The sequence below is a fragment of the Corythoichthys intestinalis genome, chromosome 7 (assembly GCF_030265065.1).
Source record: "Corythoichthys intestinalis isolate RoL2023-P3 chromosome 7, ASM3026506v1, whole genome shotgun sequence".
NCBI classification, from domain to species: domain Eukaryota; kingdom Metazoa; phylum Chordata; class Actinopteri; order Syngnathiformes; family Syngnathidae; genus Corythoichthys; species Corythoichthys intestinalis.
In genome coordinates, this window is record NC_080401.1 from 3840491 (window position 1) to 3863792 (window position 23302).

The following is a 23302-nucleotide window of genomic DNA, read 5'->3' on the forward strand; positions in this document are numbered from 1 at the left end:
TCATGAAATAATCCTATGCATGAATTATTTAATGATCAACAAATTCCTTCTAATCTTAAATCTGTAGTCTCTTGTATAAATCTCTCACCTGAACCTGCACAAGATGATCATGGCCGTGGTGAGGGATATTAAAGATGTACTGTAGCCTGCAGTATAGAGAGCCTTCACTGGCACCAAGTAAATGTCCTGAGTTGGAAAAATGCAGGTGAGGGAGGATAACAAAATGTCTTTGTTAGTGAACATATGAAACCATAAAATGTCTAGAACATATTTGAGAAAAAATGTGCCTATGAAATAGCGCTAATTTTCTGTCTCTTGACAGTGCTCTTGACATGCTCAATGAGCATCTAAAAGATTAACAGTGATACCTACGAAATTATTTCATTCCAGACATGGGCTGAGTATGACTTTTGTGGGAGGGAGGGCAAAACATGTTGATGACCCCAAAACGCAGTATCAGCAATAAAATTTACTTACTATCCGTATACAGTACTGTGCAAAAGTTTTAGGCAGGACACCTGCCTAAAACTTTTGCACAGTACTGTATATATATTTTTTTTTAATTATTAAATTTATTAGGATCATGGAAGCTTCCACTTGGGGAAAATATATTGTTAGGTCTAAACTTACTTTTGTAATTAATTAAAGACCCAGAAAGGGAGGGAGAAGGATCAGACCAGGTACGGAGATATGTTTCCACCGGCGGCCGCCAGGGGGAGAGGACTTGACAGAGCTTTGCGCTCTGCTCGCAAGTCAGTAATTCTCTCTCACTCTCTTCCTGGGGCTCGGTGCTTTTATTAAGGGCTTGTTGATGAGCAAAGTACAGTTACAACACTGTTGTCCAACGTGACAGGTTCGGTCGGGCAAATTCCTTATTCTAGTCAGTGATTGAACAGTCACACTTCCCGATTAAAACTTCCTGATTGAATTACCTGAGCAGGCAAGATAACATTGTTTTAAACACACATTTGTACTCATAGTACTGTAGCTTGGTGGAAAGGTACTGAGACGTTGTGCGATGAATCAATATATGTGTGTGTATCTACTCATCAGCAGGATGTGAACAATCACCTCTAAGCACATGATGATGGCTAAAACTGTATTCTTCATAATAGCTTGGGAGTGCGCGTATAATAGCTGTGGAAGAGCAAACTGGCATAATACAGTATATTTGGCACCCAAAAACAAGCTTATCTTACAATATACATACAGTATATCCTGTATATACATAATATAATAAAAATATACAGTGCTGTGCAAAAGTTTTAGGCAGGTGTCCTGCCTAAAACTTTTGCGCAGTACTGTATATACAGTGAAGAAAATAAGTATTTGAACACCCTGCTATTTTGAAAGTTCTCCCACTTAGAAATCATGGAGGGGTCTAAAATTTTCCTCGTAGGTGCATGTCCACTGTGAGAGAGATAATCTAAATAGAAAAATCCAGAAATCACAATGTATGATTTTTGCATGATGTATTTGTGTGATACAGCTGCAATTTTTTTTTTTTTAATTTCATTCATTAAAGGCCAGCAGGGGGCTCTTTTGGGTCAGCCTGGCAGGTTATTTACGCATGTGAATCTGACAGCAGGTGTGTCTGATTGGAAGCAGGGTGTGCCATGAATGGAAGCCCATTTCTGCCACTAAAAATAAAAAGGATGAAAACCTTTTTTTATTTTTTTCAACAAAACAAGAAGCCCATTTCCGCCAGTAGAAAAAAGGTTGTTTTTTTTTTTTTTTTTGTAATTACTTGCTGGTGCCCATTTCCACCACTGGAAAAGAAAAAAACTTTTTTTTTTCACTTCTCGGAGTCCTTACGCACAAGCTAAGCTAAGCTACTTGTATATAGATGTAGGTGTTGCACACTTGTAGGCTCCAGCCGTGGTACAGTAGATGTTGCACTCAACGGCAACCTTATCCGTGACTTTGTGAAGGTATTGTATACTTTTTCTCGACAAAATGAAGTAAGCGATGTGTATGGTATCGTAGTTTTATTCACCTAACCATTGTGTACAGGTGCCGTATCGCACTACGTGTGGCAAAATCAAACCAGAGGAACCCACGGAATCTCCAAATGGATTCAGGCCGACGTAGATGAAGCTCTGGGACTTTCTGTGCTGTGCGTCGTTGTGTCAACTGGAAGTGACTATATATATGGTTGGAAATGGAATGTTTTGATCACCGACCAGCTACAAAGCACCAGTGTGGATGTACCCCGCCATACTGAAGGGAATAGGTACCGTAATCGCACACACCATATAATTGTTTGCATTAGTCTAACACATTCATCTAACTATAGTTTAGGCAGACTTCACTCCATGCCCTTTGACACAGTAAAGTGAATCACCTTATTAGGGCTCATGAGGGGGAAATGGGAAAAATGGTACAGTTTCTCGTAGACACCGTCTAACTGTTTGCATTACTCTAACACACATACAGTGCTGCTCAAAAGTTTGTGAACCCCCTCAACATTTTGGAATTTTCTATTATTTCAACCTGATTTCCTAATCAATCAATTCAGTAGTTTTTTTTTGTTTTTTTAACAGTTGTGTTGTCGAGACTAAATTAAAAAGAGTTTTCATCAACTGATGTAGGTGCAAAATTGAACTGTTTGGTCACAACCAAAACCGCCATGTCTGGCGAAAAGTCAACACTGCATACCACCAAAAGAACCTTCTCCCAACAGTGAAGCATGGAGGTGGGAATGTCAAGATCTGGGCTTGCTTTTCATCCTCAGGACCTGGACAACTCCACATAGTCCAGGGAATCATGAATTCTGAGGAATATTGTCAAATCCTAGAACATAACCTGACGCCATCTGTTTTGAAGTTAAAGCTTGGCAGAAGGTGGATCATGCAACATGATAATGATCCAAAGCATTCCAGCAATACAACCAAGGAATGGCTGAAAAAGAAGAAGATTCGTGTTCTGGACTGGCCCAGTCAAAGTCCTGACCTAAATCCCATTGAAATGCTGTGGCGGGACCTGAAGCGAGCAGTTCATGCCAGACGCCCATCAAACCTCTCTCAACTGACTGCGTTCTGCAAGGAAGAATGGGCAAAAATCCCCCAAAGTAGATGTGAGAGGCTGATTAGTCACTACAGAAACCGTTTGGTTGAGGTAATCTCTGCAAAAGGAGGCGCAATATCCTATTAACTGAAGGGGTTCACATACTTTTGCACACATGATATCTGAGTTTTTCTTAAATCAACCACTTTTGTTAAATAAAGAATGACAATATAACTATTTCTTTTGTTTCAGTCCATTATTTGGAATGTCAGTATTGTGGATTTGGGTATAACTTAACATTTAATAAGGTTATTTTAGTTTTTTTTACAAAAAATCTGACCATCGCTGTGGGGTTCACAAACTTTCGAGCAGCACTGTAATTAATCAGGGAATAGTATCATTTTCATATTTACTGTAGGACTGTACTACACTAACACACCTAATATAAAATAAATAGCACACCATAGTATAATGAAAAGAAGCTGAATAGGTACACAACGCCATTTTGTCACAGAAGCCCAACGTGTGCGTCAATGAGACTGACACACCAACTCTTGCAATCAGTTCTCCCAGCAAACTCCATGGACAAAGCGCTTTGTCCTAAAACAAGTAGAGCCAGCCCAGATAACAAAGTTGATAGCGGGCGCCTGGGACATCAAGACCAACGTCGGTCGCTGTGGCTACCACGTCCCGTCCACGCACAAACCTAAACCGCCCAAAACTGGCCAGAGAGGGATGATCCCAAAGCAACGCCCGGACACACCTTCGGCCGGCCCACTCCACCATGGACTTCAAAAAGACTGGACACTGAGATAACAAACGTTATTCGCTGCTCGGAAGCTTTTCTATGTAGCCTTGTTTTGGATCGGGCATTGCTCCTCCGTCGTCTGTTTTTGCTTTGTTTTTTGACCATTGTCGACGAATAAATTGTCAACCTATTTTTGGTAAGCCGCCTTCAAACTTTTGGAACATGGAGTCAGTACAAAGGGTTAACATAAGGAGTGAACGCGCGAAATTTCCGCCTTCCCGGTTGGCGCATGGGCTGTTGTCGCTTCCGTGCGGAAATTCCAAGACAAGAAAAGTGACAATTAAAATGGGAAAGCCGGAGTGGACTGCCACTGTTGTTGTTTCAATGTTAAGTTGCTATGGTGTTGTGTAGTCTCTTGTTAAAGTAAGTGGACGTTTTGTTTTGCTTAGTAATGTTCGAAATAAAGCCGAGAAAATAAGAAGCGCCCCTGTTAACGTTCTGGGAGACAGCCGTTGGCATGCCACCTAGAGTTGCGAAATCTGATTAGAAAAGAACACTGTTCAAAATAAGGAGTGCCGGCCTTCGGTGGCCCCTATTTGCAACATGGGGTCCTCGACGGCATTCGCTGGGTTTTTGCCAAAATTAATCATAAGGGGAGGTTAAATTTAAAGCTGGGAATTTTCCAGTCCTTGTTTAACTATTTAAGATAAAATTGAGAGCCAAAGAGGGAAAATGTGTTAAAAAAAAAAAAAAAAAATCGAAATCGCTTTAAATCGAAACGAGCAGACAATAAGTTAATTTATGTGGCTCACTGCTTTAGTTTCCAACTAAAAGATTGTATGTATGTTCTTATCACTTCGTTGATCGTTCTTGGACAAAACTCTAACAATGTGTGCAGCCTGTGTTAATATAAGGTGTAGATTGATAAGCCGGCCACGTGAGTGACCAAAATGAGGCGAAATTACAAAAAATATGACGGTTGCCGAATGCAGAAGTGTTGCAACAGATTTTGTTGTAACAAGTAAATACTACAAGGTATTTTTCACCTGGTTATAGTTGGACTATTATGAGCTCATCTCCATGTCCCATGTAAACACAAGTCGTATGTTCTTTTTTTTATTGCAGATTATCAAGCACCATAAAACTTTGAGACAATATGATTCCATTGTTTTACTTCTAAGAACTGGTGCATGTGCAAAACATGTCTATAAATCACAATTTATAAAGTTATTAGAAAAACATTAAGAAAGGTGGAGCATAACCTTCCATCATTAAAGTCATCCACAACTTTAGGCAGCATGTATAAAAAGTAGAATGCACGTAGTCTCGATATATGTCAAATGTCAATCAACGTACAGTAAGTGTGGTTGTGGGCACATCAAGTTTTCTTCGCTTGCCTAACAGCGTTTTCCACCTGAAAACACACAAAAAAATTGTAACACTTGCACGTATGTATTTAGGGTAAGAAGCTTGTGTTTAACTTTTGTGTAGTTAAATTGAACATAATTGTACTACCCTACACTGTAAATGCTAACATTCAAATTAATTAAATGTGATAAGTGAACTTAACTCAATTTTCATCAACCTGTTGTGAACACTACTTTTAAATAAGTAAGTAGTAATTTGGGGTTGGAGAACTTGCTTAACTTGATATATCCCAGTTAAGTCAAATTAGAAAAAATAATTTCTTGTACCCAGTGTCCTTTGGGCGTTCTATCAGACATGCGCAGATCTGCCCTGCCCACTTTCGCGCTCTTTCCAACACCTTTCTCAGTTATTTTCGCCATTGTGGGTTTACTTGTCCTCAGCACACTGATTTGGTAAGTACATATTTTACTCTTTTGTAAACCGTCGATTTGTCTTGTTGTAGTGTAGTAGCCTGTGTGCTGCCAGGGAGGAGAAGTGTCAATTACATCAAATATCACCGCTAGCAAGCATGCTATATGACCGTGACAGGAACCTCATCATTTTCAGAAACAAATGTAGACTACAGTTTATGGTAGACTCCCATTTTATGCCGGCCGGCGTTTTGAATTCTTGACAGACGGGGCTCGTAACGTTTTTAGGCGATGGGAGAGGTTTTTAAAACCGATTTAAAACAGTTACCGAGCGGTTTTAAGTTAGCTAGACCGAGGGGAGGTTCGCTTCCTGTTTTAAAAATAAAAACACCAATTCTATCGTTAGCGGGTGTTTTATTTTGTGAAACTAACAGGAAGTGCCTTAATCACTACGGCTAGCTTGAGTAGCGCCGAATTTGCACGTTGTGGATCTAAACGGCTACTTTCTCGCGTAAAAATGTTAGAAATGTCGATAAAGTGATTTATTTACAGAGTTAGTGCTAGAATTAAGTCAGCTTCAGCCTGTCTATTTCGGCTCAGGTAAGAGCTAAATGCACAGTCAGACCTTATGTGCGCCAACGTAATCGGTTCTTGCGGTGGAGCAGGGGTCCCCAAACTACGGCCCGCGGGCCGGCCGGATACGGCCCGCCTCCACAATTGGTCCGGCCCCCTGAACCCCCCCCCCCCCCCCCAATAGTGTTATTATTTCCTGGCTTTTTTCTGTGAAGAACCTAGACAGGGTTATTTGGTTATTATCTATTTAATTAATTGTGTTATTATTATTCATTATTATATGATATTATATTATGTTATAATTATTTTTATTTTATTTTGTTCCAAGAAGAATTCAGAAAGGGTTATTTAATTATGGCTTTCTGAAAAACAATAATTTTTTTACATTTAGGCACTGCTGCAATCGTCACACTTTTTCTGTTACAAACTGACCCGGCCCCTCATCAGAGAAGGGAAAAGTCATGTGGCCTTCACAGGAAAAGGTTTGGGGACCCCTGCTTTAGAGTGTTTGTCATCTGCCCTTCCATTTGCTTTTCTTCATGTGCAGTGCTCCCCCTCCATGTTTGATCAAACTGCACTGATAATTTGAAATTGTTTTAAAATGCATTAATCGCAAAAATCAGAGGACTAGATCACATTTCCCCCTGTTATTTCACCACTTTAACTTTGGTCTAACCTAATATAGGAATACAGATAGAAAGAGTGCAGAGATCACACTCGACGCCATAACAACCAGGTGTGTTTAAGGTTGGTCATTTATGTGCCTATATTTTGAAATTGTTGCCTTAATTTTGTGTTCTTTTTCACCATCCCCCAATCAGGCTGAAGCAAATGGTCAAAAGTCCACACATACCTCAGTCTCAGCAATTACAGGTATGTTTCATACACTGATCAATGAATCATTTAATATTTGTATTTGTTTCATGGGTTGGGATAACAAACATGCATTAATGTTTTTACAGATGGATTAAGAAATTAATTGTACATCTCAATTTGAATGTTCAAAAATAATCAATTACGTTAATTTAAAAATAACTCATTGTTAAACATTTTAGTTTGTGAATATTAAAATAATTTATTGCAGATTTTAATTTGTGATTAAAAATAATTGGACATTTTAATTTGTGACAGTTAAGAAAAAATTTAACTTTTTTTTTTTCTAACAAGTTCTCAATGCTGAAATTATCATGTCTTTTCAGGTCAGCCAAAGCAGTATTCTCTAATGCAGTGGACTTGCAAGTACTGCACATTTTCTGCTGAAAAGAGCCTACTTGCTTAAGCATTACCGCTTAAAACATGGATACCACACTCGGACATCCCTACTCCCATGTCTTCATAAGGACTGCCTCTGCACATTTAAATCTTTTAATGCACTCAAAGTACACCTATCGACATGGCACTCTCAAAAAGATGCAGGCAAAAGTGGAGAAACTGCATTTGACCGTCAGTTGTGCAACTTTGTGGAGCCCTGCTCAGAAGCAGACTTCTTTACCCATTTGCGAGGACATCTTAAGCTGAGGCAAATGGTTACTTGCCCATATCAAGACTAACTTTCAGAGCAGTATTTATTCGACCTTCACTGCACACAAAAGCAAAGAAATGTGAAATGTGTTTGAGCCATAGTGTGGGTAGGACATTTGTGTCTAAATCATTCAATCCCAATAAAAGTTGCTTTAATAAAAAAAAACTTATTTTTAATCAAAGAAAAAGAACCTTTTGCAAAAATATATTTTTTTGAAAATATATATATTTTTAAATATATATTTTTTTAATTGACGTGTCACTTTTTTTTTAAAGGAAAAAGTTTAAAACTTTTTTTTTAAAGTGGAAAAAGTTTTGAACGCATTTCTTTTTTTCTTTTTGAAGTGGAAAAGGTTTTAAAGGCACTTTTTTTTTCGATTGAATCATTTTGACACAAAGATACGACTTCAACGCTACTTCCGACATGTTTGAGTGGCAGGTGACTACACCAATGGCATAAAAGAATGACTAATGGCCACCAGGGCTCCATCGAGCCATCGGACTCTGCTCGAGTCCAAGCCGAAAATAGGGCACTGGTACGGGGGGGTGACATCGGCATCTCACCGGAGTGCCCGCGCTGGTATGGTGCGCTGCTGCTTAATGTGATTCAAGAGGGGAACTTCACCCACTGCCCTGACGTGACGGTTGGCAATCGGGGTCCAACCGCAGTGTCGCGACGCGCCGGTATGGGAGTGGCCGACGAGTGGCCCGACACTAGCCTGCCCAGTAGCCCGCGCCGGGAGCCCCGTCGCTTCAGCTTTGAATGAGTGTCGTGTCAGTTGCGGGCCGTCTACTCAACAGCCGGCCTCCGCGCCGGGGTAGTGATATCGGGGTCCGCCAGTGTGCCGCAACAGGGCACCGTACCATCGCCGGCACACCGGTGAGATGCCGATGTCACCCCCCCGAACCGGTGCCCTATTTTCGGCTTGGACTCGAGCAGAGTCCGATGGCTGGATGGAGCCCTGGTGGCCATTATTTTTGCTTCCTGCTTTTATGCCATTGGCGTAATCACCTGCCACTCAAACATGTCAGAAGTAGCGTTGAAGTTGGATCTTCGTGTCTAAATGATTCAACCGAAAAAAAGTGCCTTCAAAACTTTTTCCACTTCAAAAAAAAAAAGTGCCTTCAAAACTTTTTCCACCTTAAAAAAAAAAAAAAAAAAAAAAGTTTAAAACTTTTTGCTTTTCAAAAAAAAGTGACACGTCAATTTAAAAAAAAAAAAAAAATTTTTTTCAAAAAAATATTTTTGCAAAAGTTTTTTTTTTCTTTGATTAAAAATAGTTTTTTGATTGAAGCAACTTTTATTGGGATTGAATGATTTGGACACAAATGTCCTACCCATAATATGGCTCAAAAACAAAAAGGATTGCTTCGATCAAAGAAAACAGTTTCAATGAAAAATAAAGCGTAAATTTCTGAGTCTCAAATATTTTTTCACATTCAAACATTTTTTTCTACAATTTTTTTTTTTTGTTTTTTTTGTTTTTTTTTTAATTGAAGTGATTTTATTTTGAAAATATACATTTTTTGTTTGAAGCAACTTATTTTTGGATTGAATAATAAAGACACAAATGTCCTAGCCAAAATGTGGTCCAAACGCAGAATTACATCAATCAAAAAAGTTGTTTCAATAAAAAAAAAAAGAATTAAAATTTTTTAAAAAATTTTCAAAGAAAAATAGTTTTCAAACATATTTTTTGACTTACAAATTTATTTTTGCATTCAAACAAATTTTTTTGATTGACATGACTTTTTCTTTGATTGAAAAAAAAAATAATAATATATATATAGTAATGAAATATTTAAGAATAGAAATTACTTTTTTTGTTTTTTTTTTTTTTTTTTTTTTTTTTTTTTTTTTTTTTTTTTGAGGAAAAAGCTTAATATGAAATTAGAATTTGCATAAAAATAAGACACATATTCTTGGTAAGATTTTAGGTTTCTCAGGTGTATAACTCCAGTACACGTTTTGCATTTACTCTTTTAGTGATGTGAAAAAAACAAAGTATCTTGTTTACTGTATCAGGTGTTAAAGTGAAATTTGAATTTGAACTGAGTTGTGTGTTTTAAAAGGAGTTCTGTATTTTTATGTTTATTTTATCACTGCTGCACAGTTTAAACCATGGCACAACGTTGATTGTAGTTCCAGTTTTGATCACTAATATTGTTGGAGAAATCAGAACTGTTAGCTTTACCAGAGCTCAAGCTCATGTTGTAATGGGAAACTAGTTTGACGCCATGTCTTCAATGCTGAGTTAATGTCCTGAAATTATGATAATAGGATCTCGCCTGTTAGTCTTTGGAAATTACAGGATAGGAGTGGACATTGATGCAGTTCAGGTATTATTCAGTAATTTCTGTAGCAAAAGGTTATTTTAGGTACTTATACTTTGTATGAGGTGCAAAATGTTTGCAAAAGTAGGTTTATAATTAATCCACTGATTGTTCATTGATACTGAGCATTAACCAAACACCGTTCAGCCTGCCAGGAGCCAGTGTCTCTCATTAAATGCACTTTTGAGCATTTTAAAGTAAATTTTAATTCCATTGAATTAATCCAATGAGTGTTCTCCATTTATTGTGTTTTGGGGGTCATTACTGTTAGATAATGTGTTTTTAATGAAATTAGTATGTGCAGATGTAATTTCTATTGTGGAATTCTTTTAGGTCAAGAAAATTAAGTTGACCTGAATATGATGGGAGTACTGTACACTCAAAATAAACAAGTTACTGTAATCCAGTTATTTTAGTTAGTTTGAGTACTGCCAACTCAATAAAAACAAGTGACTATAATCCAAATTTTTTAAGTTAATTTGAGTACTGCCAACTCACAATAATTAAGTTAATCAAATCTAATTCATCTAAGTCAACATAAATTAATTTTTTTAAGGCAGCAAGTTTGCATATATTTTTTTAGTAAAGTCAACTTTTAATATTTTACAGTGTACACAAACATTAGACGTACTGAATACTACTAGCCTAGTAGTTAGCATGTGTTGTAGCAACATAATTATAATAATAAATTATTTCGTCTCCTCCTCAATTTGTTCTTCTTCAGCATTCTCTCCAGGGTCTGGAGGCTCATTTTCATATTGCGATATTCCTTTAAAACAACTATAATTTGACGGTAAGTGACTCACTTCTATGATGTCCTTTGCCCCCTTCCAACCGTAGTGCAACTCAGCACCTGTACACAATGGTTGGGTGAATAAAACTATGATATCATACACATTATTTACTTCATTTTGTCGAGAAAAAGTATACGATACCTTCACAAAGTCACGGATAAGGTTGCCGTTGAGTGCAACATCTAAATCGGCTGGAGCCTACAAGTGTGCAACATCTACATCTACATACAAGTAGCTTAGCTTAGCTTGTGCATAAGGTCTCTGAGAAGTAAAAAAAATGAATTAAAAAAACATTTCCGGTGGAGGAGATTTTTTTTTTTTTTTTTTAATCTACTGGTGGAAATGGGCTTCTTGTTTTGTTGAAAAAAAAAAAAGTTTTCATACTTTTTTTTTTTTTTGAGTGGCGGGAATGGGCTTCCATAGCCATGTAAACTGTGTGTATTGTAAACACAATCTTTCGATGTATTTTTCTCCCAAAATTCGGAATTATTGTCAGTGTTTGTGTTAACAATAAAAATTTGATTAAGGAAGTAATCTTTTCCGTCTATAGTAATATTATGATTTGTTTTTTCTTTTATGCATTCAGCGTACATCCGGACGAGATCTCAGACGCCATGCAGTAATGCCACTAAAAATGGGCTAGTGGAATTATAGTCCTTTGTCATTAAATCATTTGTAATCACAAACATTTTTCATCCCTGAGCCCCGCTGCACCTCCTTGTGGGTGGGTGTGTGTGTGTCTGTCACTGCCTTGATTGCAGGATTGGACAGATGGGTGAGCCTGGGACCAGGTGCCAGTGATCATCGTCAGCAGTTACTAAAACTAGTCCCTGGCCTCACATCATTGCCAGAAAACAAGGGAATTTAACTGGTTTTAAGGAGATGTGTTTTTTGCAGTGCAGGTACTTTATCGCTAATGTTGTATTAGTGTTTGTGGTGTTGTAAAAACCGGATGACTGTTGTTTCCTTCTTCATATAAACAAGCGTCAGCGTAGTGAGGGAACATGTCTGACCAGCCAAACTCTGTGCAGTTACGCCGAACCTTCCCCACCTCTGCAAATACAATATAAATGACAGGGATGATCATTTCTAAATTCCTAATTCATGTTAACATAGCACTGTACACTGCAAATATAAAGTCTTAAGTTTATTTTTCTTTAAGGGAGTCAAACATTTTTTTCCATCTTGTTTTGAGTGTTAAAGACTAGTTAACTGATTAATGAGTAAGATTATTCTACTTACTTTAAGTAAATGTTGCTATTCGTTCTTAAAAATTGGCCAATTTTCACCTAAATCATGAAACATTTGCTTTCAAATAATGTTTTACACAAAATTATCCTTTAATTAAGAACATTTCTGACAAGCAAACTTTTTTAAAAGATGAAATATACTAATTTGTTGATTAAAATAAGTCTGTTAAGCTTATTTTCAGCTAGATATCTATGGCTAGATACCTATTTCAAGAAATCTAAGTGAGAAAAAATTACTTGAAACACTGGCAGATAATTTCACTTATTTCTAGTAGATTTACAATGAAAACAAGGGAATTTAAGTAGTTTTCATAAACTGCAAATTTATGACGTCTTCATCAGATTATTTATCTTAAATCTAGTCAAATAATTTTCTCCATTTTGTGTTGAGTGTTAAAGACTAGTTAACAGATTAATGTGTCAGATTACTCCACTTAAGTAAATGTTACTATTTGTTCTTATTAAATCCATACATCTAAAAATTGATAATTTTTTTTAACTAAATCAAGAAAAAAAATCGCTTTCAAATAATGCTTTGAACAATATCTATTTTTGAATTAAGAACATTTGACATTTCAAAGCTTTTTTTAAAAAAATGATTAAATATAGTATTTTATTGCTTAAAATGATTATGTTAAGATTATTTTCAGAAAGCTGTTTTTCTCATTTCAAGAAATCTAAATTAATCAAATTTATTTATATAGCCCTTTACAAAACCTGAAAGGTCCTCAAAGTGCTTTTCAACAAAACATAACTCCAAATAAATAAAAGGCAGGAAAGTATTATACATGTGTAAAATTTACTTGAAGCACTGGCCAATAATTCCACTTCTTTCTGAAATATTTACATAGAAAACAAGGAATTTAACTAGTTTTAAGGAGGTGTATTTTTGCATTGTAAGAACATTTCACACATTTTAAAGCTTCTTTTTTTTTTTAAAGATTAAATATACTAATTTATTGCTTAAAATAAGTGTTAAACATATTTTAATCTAGATGTTTTTCTAATTTCTCTCAAGATTTACCTCATTTTAAGGAGGTGTGTTTTGGCAGTGAAAGAACATTTCTGATATTTCAAAGCTTTTTTTAAGATTACATTTAATAAATTATTGCCTAAAATAAGTCTGTAGAGCTTTTTTTCCAGCTAGCCATATTTAGACACTATTTTTCTTATTTCAAGAAATCTGAGTAAACTTTACTTGAAGCACTGGCAGATAATTTCACTTATTTCTAGTAGATTTACCTTGAAAATGAGGGAATTTAACTAGTTTTAAGGAAATGTATTTTTGCAGTATACTCAGATATTATAAAGTAAAGTTAGGTGGTGCTTCTTAATCTGAAAAAGTGAGAAACACTGCTGTAGGAACTCACCATAGTCTTCAATCATTAACTGAGAGAATAGTTCAGGACAGTTAACCTCGACCACATCACCGATGCTGGCTGGTTGCCAACACGTTAGGTTATCCCACATCCATGGACACCCTAAAGATACAACAACACAGATGCTTGCTCACAATGGCATTCCTCTTTTTGTTTCAGTTCAATTTTAGCTTTATAAGAGGAAAGGGTTAGTTATCGACAGCATTAAATTTGATTGTGTTGTTGACAATGAGCATTCGAAGTTCTGCGTCAAGGGAACACATTGTTCTGTAATTCACTGCCAAGCCACTAGAGGGGTGTGGCTTTGTGTGTATACGGCTTTGAGGGACTCTTGTCAAATTCCTTTAGTTTTCTTCCGGTTAGACAACAATGGCAACACAGTTGGAATGCTTGATGTGCACTTCCAGCTCATCAACATTGAACAACAATTGTTGATCATACAAATGTTGAGGCGTAGGCGACAAAGGAGACTGTTGCCGAGGTGGTCTGTGCGACTGTTGATGCCACACAGAGACTGGCAGTCACATTACAAATTCTAGCCTCAGGTGGAAGCAAGCAAGCTTCAAACTGGCGTCAAAAACTGTCCAGCGTACTGTCTGAGGCCTACAAAGCAAGCGTTTTTTTTTTTTGCCGTGTCCTACATCCAGCTAGTGGGAAGACATGGCAGATTTCTGGCAGCTATGGAGCTCTCCAAACTGCGTTGGAAGCCTTGATGGTAAACACGTTATCATAAAAGCACCAAGGCACTCTCAATCAGTGATAATGTATTAAGGGTATAAACCAGGGGTCACCAAACTTTTTCCTGTGAGGGCCGCATAACTTTTCTCTTCTCTGATGAGGGGCCGGGGTCAGTTTGTAACAGAAAAGGTGTGACGATTGCAAGAGTGCCAAAATGTAAAAATTTATTGTTTTTCAGAAAGCCACAATCAAATAACCCTTTCTGGATCCTTCACGTAACAAAAGTAAATAAAATTATAATATAATAATAACATTTTAAATTAAATAGATAATAACCAAATAACCCTCTCTGGGCTCTTCACAGAAAAAAGCCAGGAAATAAATAGCACTATTGAAAAAATAAATTGTTTTTTTTTAACAAATTTTTTTGTACAGGGGGCCGGACCAAATGTGGAGGCGGGCCGTATCCGGCCCACAGGCCGTAGTTTGGGGACCCCTGGTATAAATCGTCTGTTGTTAAAAATTAAACAACTCTTTTGACATCAAACCTGTGCAATATTCTTCATATACTTGTAAATAAGTCACAGGCTCACAGCAAACATGTGTACAAAATAAATGGTAAATTGCCCCTACCAAAAATACAACATAAATAAAAAGCTGGCAGTTTTTGGCCGGCTGGGTCACCGCTTCGTGTGGCCATTCGCTTCCGAACACGCACATACTTGTCTCAGAGGTTCTTCCATTTTTTTTATGCATTCACTGACCTCCAGCCCCGTATTTTCAGCAATCTCCATCCACGAATTGCTTGCCAATTGGCAGTCTTTATAATGCCTTGACGAAACATTGTAAAGGTGTTCATACTTGCGGACCGCTTCGATTATCCTCTTGTTGGCTTGGTCCATTTTTGAGTGTAGCGAAAGAATGTTTGTAAATGGTAGTGATTTCGTGCTGAACCGGGCACAACAGTCTCAGCAGACCAATCACAGTCCATTCGCGTCACGTCACCGCGCGTTGACGTGACGCATAGTCAGGATTTTGTGGAGGTGCACGTCAGGCTACAGCAGGGGTGGGTAAACCGGTCCTCGAGGGCCGCAGTGGGTCCTGGTCTTTGTTCCAACTGATTCAGAACAGACAGTTTAACCAATGAGGTTTCAGTGGAAACAAGAAGCACCTGACTGCAATTAACTGATTGCACTTGTAAGAAACCAGATTGGTGAAAGGTTGTCCTCATGATGAGTATAAACAAAAACCTGCATCCACTGCGGCCCTTTGTGGAATAGTTTGCCCACCCCTGGGCTACAGCGTGAGGTCGTAAATTGGGTCTTCGTTGATGGCGGAGGTCTGCCGTTGCCATTACACATAATCATATATCAGCCTTTAGACTATAACTGCGTTGTTATTTTTTTTTCAGTAGGCTGTAATCTAATTAATTACTTTTCCCATCTTTGCAACACCATTACCGTTACTGAGGATGTGAAGCGGCGGGTTACTACAATTTGGTTGAAAATATAACGCAAGGTGTCTGATTTTGTCACAGCTGCCTGGCAGAGAGAGACAGCAGAGTGGGAGGAGGGAAGAGGGCGGTGACGCCGTTGTAAATACAATGATGACTGGCTAGCTGGTTCGGAGCGTTGAGTAGCTTTTGCATTCTCCTTAGCATTTATCGTGGCGAGCGTCATCTTAAACTCTTGGGCAACTATTTTTTTACATACAATTCGTAGCGTCCAGGTAGGTACAATTAATTAAAAATAACGTGCTATTTTCCTGCTGAATGTGCATTATCATCACCAAGTTGGCGTTGTCCTTACAAAATAATAATAATCTGGGTTTTTTTTTTTTCTATTACCACAAATAGTCACTTGCCTTAAACTTTTCTTGAGTGACGTATCCATGAACCTTGTGTGATTTCTTTTTAATCAAAACAACTAGATCAAAGACAGGATAGGCAGGAGATTCAGAGCCTCACCTGCATATTGAAAAATATATTTATATATATATTAGGGGTGTGACAATACACACAAGTCATGGTTCAATACGTACTTCGCTACGAGGGTTTGGTGCAGGTTCAGTCCAAAAGTAAAAACCAAAAGGCTTTTTTTACTCACAGCATTTGAAAGTTGAAGTTTGTATATCGTTAGACTCTTACAGTGTATCACAAAAGTGTGTACACCCCTCGCATTTCTGCAGACATTTAAGTATATCTTTTCATGGGACAACATTGAAAAAATGACACTTTGGCACAATGAAAAGTAGTCTGTGTGCAGCTTATATACAGTAATAGAGTTAATTTATTTCCCCCTCAAAATACCTCAAAATATAGCCATTAATATCTAAACCCCTGGCAACAAAAGTGAGTATACACCTTAGAAACTGCATCCCTAAATGTCCAAATTGAGTACTGCTTGTCCTTTTCCCTCCAAAATGTCATGTGAATCGTTAGTGTTACTAGGTCCAGGTGTGTATAGCGAGCAGGTGTGTTCAAATTTGTAGTGCAGCTCTCACACTCACTCATACTGGTCACTGAAAGTTCCAACATGGTACCACATGGCAAAGAACTCTCTGAGGATCTTAAAAGACATTGTTGTGCTACATGAAGATGGCCAAGACTACAAGAAGATTGCCAACAACCTGAAACTGAGCTGCTGCACAGTGACTAAGATCATCCAGCGTTTAAAAAAAGAGCAGGGTCCACTCAGAAAGGCCTCTGGTTGGTCATCCAAAGAAGCTGAGCGCACGTGCTGAGCTTCATATCCAATTGCTTTCTTTGAAAGATCGTCGCAAGAGGGCTGTCAGCATTGCTGCAGAGATTGAAGAGGTGGGGGGTTAGCCTGTTAGTGCTCATACCATATGCCGCAATCTACATCAAATTGGTGTGCATGGCTGTCACCCCAGGAGGAAGCCTCGTCTGAAGACGGTACACAAGAAAGCACGCAAACAGTTTGCTGAAGACATCTCAAAACAAAACAAAAGAAAGCACATGGATTACTGGAACCATTACCTATGGTCTGATGAGATGAAGATTAATTTGTTTGGTTCCAATGGTCTCAAGCATGTGTGGCAGTGACCAGGTGAGCCTACAGTCAAGCGTGGTTGTGAGAATTTCATGGTCTGGGACTGCATGAGTGCTGCAGGTGTTGGAGAGTTACAGTACATTCCATTGAGGGAAACATGAGCTCCAACATGTACTGTGAAATACTGCAGCAGAGCATGATCCCCTCCCTCCAGAAACTGGGTCGCAGGGCAGTGTTCCAGCATGACAATGACCCCAAACACATCTCCAAGATGACCACTGCTTTACTGAAGAGGCTGAGGGTAAAGGTGGTGGACTGGCCAAGCATGTCTCCAGACTTGAACCAAATAGAACATCTTTGGGGGATCCTCAAGCGGAAGGTGGAGGTGCGCAAAGTCTCAAATATCCGGCAGCTCCGCAACGTCGTCATGGAGGAGTGGAAGAGCATTCCAGTGGCAACCTGTGAAGCTCTGGTCAACTCCATGCCCAGGAGAGTAAAGGCAGTTCTGGATAATAGTGGTGGCAACACAAAATATTGACATTTGACATGTTGTATGTTAATATTGACAACTTTCACTAAGGGGTGTACTCACTTTTGTTGCCAGGGGTTTATATATAAATGGCTATATGTAAGTTATTTTGAGGGGAAAATAAATGAACTCTATTATATTGTATAAGCTGCAGACAGACTACTTTTCATTGTGTCAAAGTGTCATTTTGCCAGCGTTGTCCCATGAAAAGAAATGCGAGGGATGTACCGTATTTTTCGGACTATAAGTCGCGGGTTTTTTTTTCATATTTTGGCTGGGGGTGCGACTTATACTCAGGAGCGACTTATGTGTGAAATTATTAACACATTATGATATCATTTCACATGTTATTTTGGTGTTTTGGAGTGACACTGATGGTTTGGTAAACTTGTTAGCATGTTCTTTATGCTATAGTTATCTGAATAAATAGCTATGGCCACGTTCGCGTTCTGCCTTTGGCAATGTGTGTTGAATTGTATTATTGCATTTTTCATATTGAAATGCATGCTTTTAGTTTGTGGCGCTTTCAAGCCCTCGTGGGGGCGCACTCACACTTGTTTACGTGAAGAAGAGCACAAACATGCCTCATTTATTTACGTTGATGCGAACCTGTTTGGTATCGAGGACCAAATTGATTCAGCAAATTATACGGACGTCCAGCATCGTCATTTGGGAGTTTGCTGTATAGCCAGGACGAGCCGTAGCGTCCTGGTGAGGACAGTATATTCGCATTTCGTTGTTCATGCAGTGTACACTGTACATTTATTCAGCATGTTGTTCTCCATTGTATTTTTATATTAAATTGCCTTTCAAGATGACATATCTGTTCTATGTGTTAGATTTTATCAAGTAAATTTTCCCCAAAAATGCGATTTATACTGCGGTGCTACTTATATATGTTTTTTTTCTCTTCGTTGGGCATTTTATGGCTGGTGCGACTTATACTCAGGTGCGACTTGTAGTCGAAAAATACGGTACTCACTTTTGTGATACACTGTATATAGATGAAAATTTAAAAACAAAATGTAAAGAGTATGACCTCTTTTTTTTTTTTTTTTTAATGAAAAAATCAGTTCAATTCACCCAGTTTATATTAACATTTCGATCTGGTCGTCGGCCACGAGGACAAGGAGCATGTCAGCCACAAAATGCAAGCCACCTAAGTATTAAAATGATCCCAGTATTTGACATAATACAAAACATGATGTTTACTCAATTCCTCGTAAATCCATTGGTCCCACGGTAGTAGGGCTTGTTTTGGCCAATATCCACCGGTGAATGGGAACCTTTTGAAACCCCAAAAAGGCTCACATGCCTCTCCCTGGTGCAACAACATTTTTCTGCAGCCGTTTGGCTGGCGTGATGCGAAAAATAAACGAAATAATCCGCAAAACCTGCTGAATCCGCAGTCGCTGGATACTGAAGATGACTGTCCCGCTCTCGTCACATTAGCAATCCTCGTCAAAACAGGAACTCGCTCATTTTCCTGGCACGGGATTAAAAAAACTAAATAAGTATATCGATCGCTTCCACACACATCCAAACGGTCCATTTCATTCAGGAGCATAAAATACAGCGGAAAATATTAAATAAACATGCTTTTTGCTGTCATAGGTACTTTAAAGTTTCCTTTACAATTAATTAAATATTTTTTGTCTATCATTCTAGATTTTATTGGATTATTAAAAAGTTCCCTTTTTTGGGGGGGCCTCACCCTGTACTTTGACAAACAATAGGCCATACAGAACAACATATGGCATTACTGGCTAAACAATTAAGTGCTCATGTACAAACCTACCAAATTCTGAATCATTCCCAGCCTCATCCAAAGCCATCATCTCAAAACATTTCTCTTCTTCCCTCTTGATGACACAGTTATAAGGGACCTGCTGGCATGAAACCTGTAAAACAGCATGGGTACACACACCAAAGAGAGTCAAACGCCTGTATCTTACTGGGAAAAATTTTACCATTTTCACTGTGATTCAAAAAGATTGCGGAGAAGTCAAGAGTTCTGGGTCTGTGTAACTAAACCGACCATACCAATTAAATCACGTAAGAGCAGCTGTCACTATCCCCTAAGCCAACCAAAAGGAGGGCATTTCTCTAGTGAAAACAAAGAAATATATTTAGACATGAACTTTGAACAGAGGATCATGTCCGGTGTTTCTGCAATCTGTTAGAAATGCAGACATAGAGACAGAGTTGCTTATGCAATTCCGTTTATCCAATGTGGCCTCAGCACAATTGGGACAAGAGATCCCGGCATCAACTGAGATCCCTGGACCTCCACATGAAGGGGTCAAACCAGAGACACTTTCTTTCTTTGTCCTGTAATAGCTATAATATATAGAGGACCAAATGGGACAGAATGAAATACATTCAGTAAATACATCTTTAAATAAATACTTAAATGTGCCATTAATTTAATTAAAATGGGAATTAACACATTAACACATTTAAAGATGTATTTATATATTTCATTCTGTCCCATTTGGTCCGCCATAGTAACATGTTGTGTTTTCTCAGGGACAATTCCATGTCTCTGTTGTGGGATTCAATGTGTCATACACCATCTTATGACTGGGGTTGGGAATCTTTAACATGAGTCCTATTTGAGATGTATCAAGCTACATGGGTCGCAATTCGCTACAAAAATGATGTCTTTAGCCATAATGGTTCGAATATGATTTGGTCAGTTTGGAGGGAATCGCTTTAAGTGTCTAATTAGATGTGAAAATACACAACAAACAATATAAAACATGGTACAGTGGTATGAAAAAGTATCTGAACCTTGTGGAATTTCTTACATTTCTCCATCAAATCACCATCAAATGTGATTTGATCTTTGTCAAAATCACACAGATCAAAAAAAGTGTCTGCTTTAACTGAAACCACCCAAACATTTATAGGTTTTCATATTTTAATGAGGATAGCATGCAAACAATGACAGAAGGGGGGAAAATAAATAAAATAGATAAGTGTCTGCCTAAGCAGACTTAAAGAGCAATTGAAACCAATTTAAGTCATGTGCGTGCCCAATCACTGATGAGTGGTTTAAAACTGCCTTGCCCACTATAAAACACACACCCGGTAAGAATTGTCTTAATGAGAAGCATTGTCTGATGTGCATCATAGCTCGGTCAAAATAGCTGTCTGAAGACCTGCCATCGAGGATTGTTGATTTGTATATAGCTGGGTCCATCTCTACATGTCTGGATGTTCATCAATCGACAGTCAGAGAAGTTGTCTCCAACAAAGAGAGTTTGGCACTGTTGCTTCTCTCCCAAGGAGTGGCCGTCCATCAAAGATGACGCCAGGAGTTCAGTACAGAATACTCAAAGAGGTAAAAAAGTACCCTAAAGTGTCTGCTAAAGTCTTACAGAAATCACTGGCACAGTCCAGTATCTCTGTGCACATATCAACTACATGTAAAACTATGGCCAACAATGGTGTTCATGGGAGGACTCCACGGAGGAAGCCACTACTGTCTAAAAAAAACATTGTTGCTCGTTTTATGTTTGCAAAAAGGCATTTGGACACTCCACAGACGTTCTTGCAAAATATTTTGAGGACTGACGAAACCACAGTACATTTGTTTGGAAGTAACACAGAATTAGTGATGCACGATAATACATTTTTCTACCGATAACGATAACCGATAATTTCCTCCTCATTCCAACCGATAATCGATAACGTCAAGCTGATAATTCTATTAAAAGATCTATGTAAATTTTCAAAGTATACACAAAAGAAAATATTACTGTGCAAAAATATATTTTATTACTTTTTTTTCAACATAAAATATGAACAAGTCGTCAATTCCAACATCTAAATAATGACAGATTGTCTGACATTGTAAGTAATTGTTGCCAAAGGTTTACCATTACACAGCGTAAATACCTAAGTTGCACAAAAATGCTTTTAAAAGTAAGCCATTCCTAATATATATAACATTAATACACTGCAAAACACACCTCCTTAAAACTAGTCAGTTTTAAGTGTAAATCTATTGGAAATAAGTGAAATTATCTGCCAGCGCTTCAAGTGTATTTCTCTCAGATTTCTTGGAAGAAAAATAGCTAGCTGAAAATAATCTTAACAGCCTTATTTTAAGCAATACATTATTATACCTAATCCTGAAAAAAAACTTGGAAGAAGAAAAGATTTTGAATAATATTGGTGGCTACAGAATATTACTGTTATTTCATTACAACAGGAATGTGCATATTTAAATTTATAAGTGTTAATAAGTGCCAATAAATTTTGATTATCTACTGTGACTGTAATTGAGCAGACAAATAAGTTAAATTAATTTGAAAAGTGATTGCTAATGTTATGTGCTTTGTTGCACACTGTGAAAATGATTAACTCAAAAGAGCGAGATGTCATGTACCCATTCTGCAGCGCTTTGTTTACATTTGCGGCACTCATGACATTTGCTTTGCAGCAGCTAAACTGATACACGGCAGTACTATTTGGATGGAGTTGGAGCTCGCATCTCTGTGCGTGTTGTTTTGTGACTGAGTTTTGTTAAGCCGAAAATAAAGGCAGCGTTACAAAGTCATCTGACTGCTCGTCATTTTTAAATACTGAATGCATTCATGCATGCTTCGTTTTCTCCATGTTTAAATGATCATCTAACCACTGTGCCGCCATGATAAGCTTGCATACTGGACATCACTTTTCCAAATGTACGTGGTGGAAATGTGATTGGCATGTTTTTCATGAAGAATGGTGGTTGTATAAACTGCATTATTTTTTTATCCAGGGCTTTGGCTCTCAGGTCATTTCGGTAAAAAAAAATCGTGTCTCGTCTCGGCGGCGGCTACGTTCGTACCGGATAATCCGCCCGCACCTGTTTGGTTCGCCGCGGCGTATTCGGGGCCTGGCTCTGCTCGCACGCTGTGAGGAAACGCTCGAGAAACCGGGGTGTTCGCCGGAGGTCCTGAAGCCGGGGAACCGGGCTCAACGGCGGGGCAGCGGCGGCCTGCCGGTGTTGTGCCGAAAAATAGCCGCCCCGCATGAAATGTCCCCCCTGACGGGAACGCTCATTTATAACGCTTTATTGAGCGTTTATTTGATTTATTTGTTTATTTATTTTATTATTGAGCGCCCACACGTCACTCGTACAGCTTTTTCTTATCAATCGATGGACATGGAAACGATTTTCTTGTACCGTGAATATATGTATTATTTTACTCTGCTTAAACTAATAAATGTCATACCTGTGTGATTGTCATTGAGATATGGTCGTGAAAACCTGTAGACTAATACATTTCTGTTCAAAGATGGGTTATGTGGCCCAGTCCACGATTTGTTACTAAAATAAAATACTAGTATTTTGTCTAATTTATTTATTTAACACTGATTTTACAGTCCTAAATCCATTGCTGTAATGCGTCCATGAAAACATTTGATGTTTTCACCTCAATAAAGCGTTATAAATGAGCGTTCCCGTCAAGGGGGACATTTCACGCGGGGCGGCTATTTTTCGGCACAACACCGGACCGGCTAGAGCGGCGGGCTCCATCGGAAGACGGCTACTTGCCGACTATCTGTCTCCAGTCGTGCCGGTGTATAGCCTTAGATGCGAGTTTACCACCCACCTCGGGCTGCTTTCCCAAACAACCCGACTCTGTATCGTCACAAGCCCCGTAGTTTAACTTAGTGTTTACAATAGCTTTAGCATTCCCGCTAG

General features: G+C 38.3%; 1 protein-coding gene across 4 annotated transcripts in view; it reads right to left on the reverse strand.

Annotated features, from left to right (window-relative positions):
- Window positions 1–23302, reverse strand: part of adcyap1r1b (adenylate cyclase activating polypeptide 1b (pituitary) receptor type I) — a 119115-nt gene that overhangs the window by 22775 nt on the left and 73038 nt on the right. For all 4 annotated transcript variants that reach the window (XM_057841269.1, XM_057841268.1, XM_057841270.1 and 1 more), the window contains 4 exons: window positions 19400–19502; window positions 13375–13485; window positions 11704–11807; window positions 89–186 (listed from right to left, as the gene is read on the reverse strand). In XM_057841269.1, coding sequence (XP_057697252.1) covers window positions 89–186; window positions 11704–11807; window positions 13375–13485; window positions 19400–19502 — 416 coding nt within the window. The remainder of the gene's footprint in view (window positions 1–88; window positions 187–11703; window positions 11808–13374; window positions 13486–19399; window positions 19503–23302) is intronic.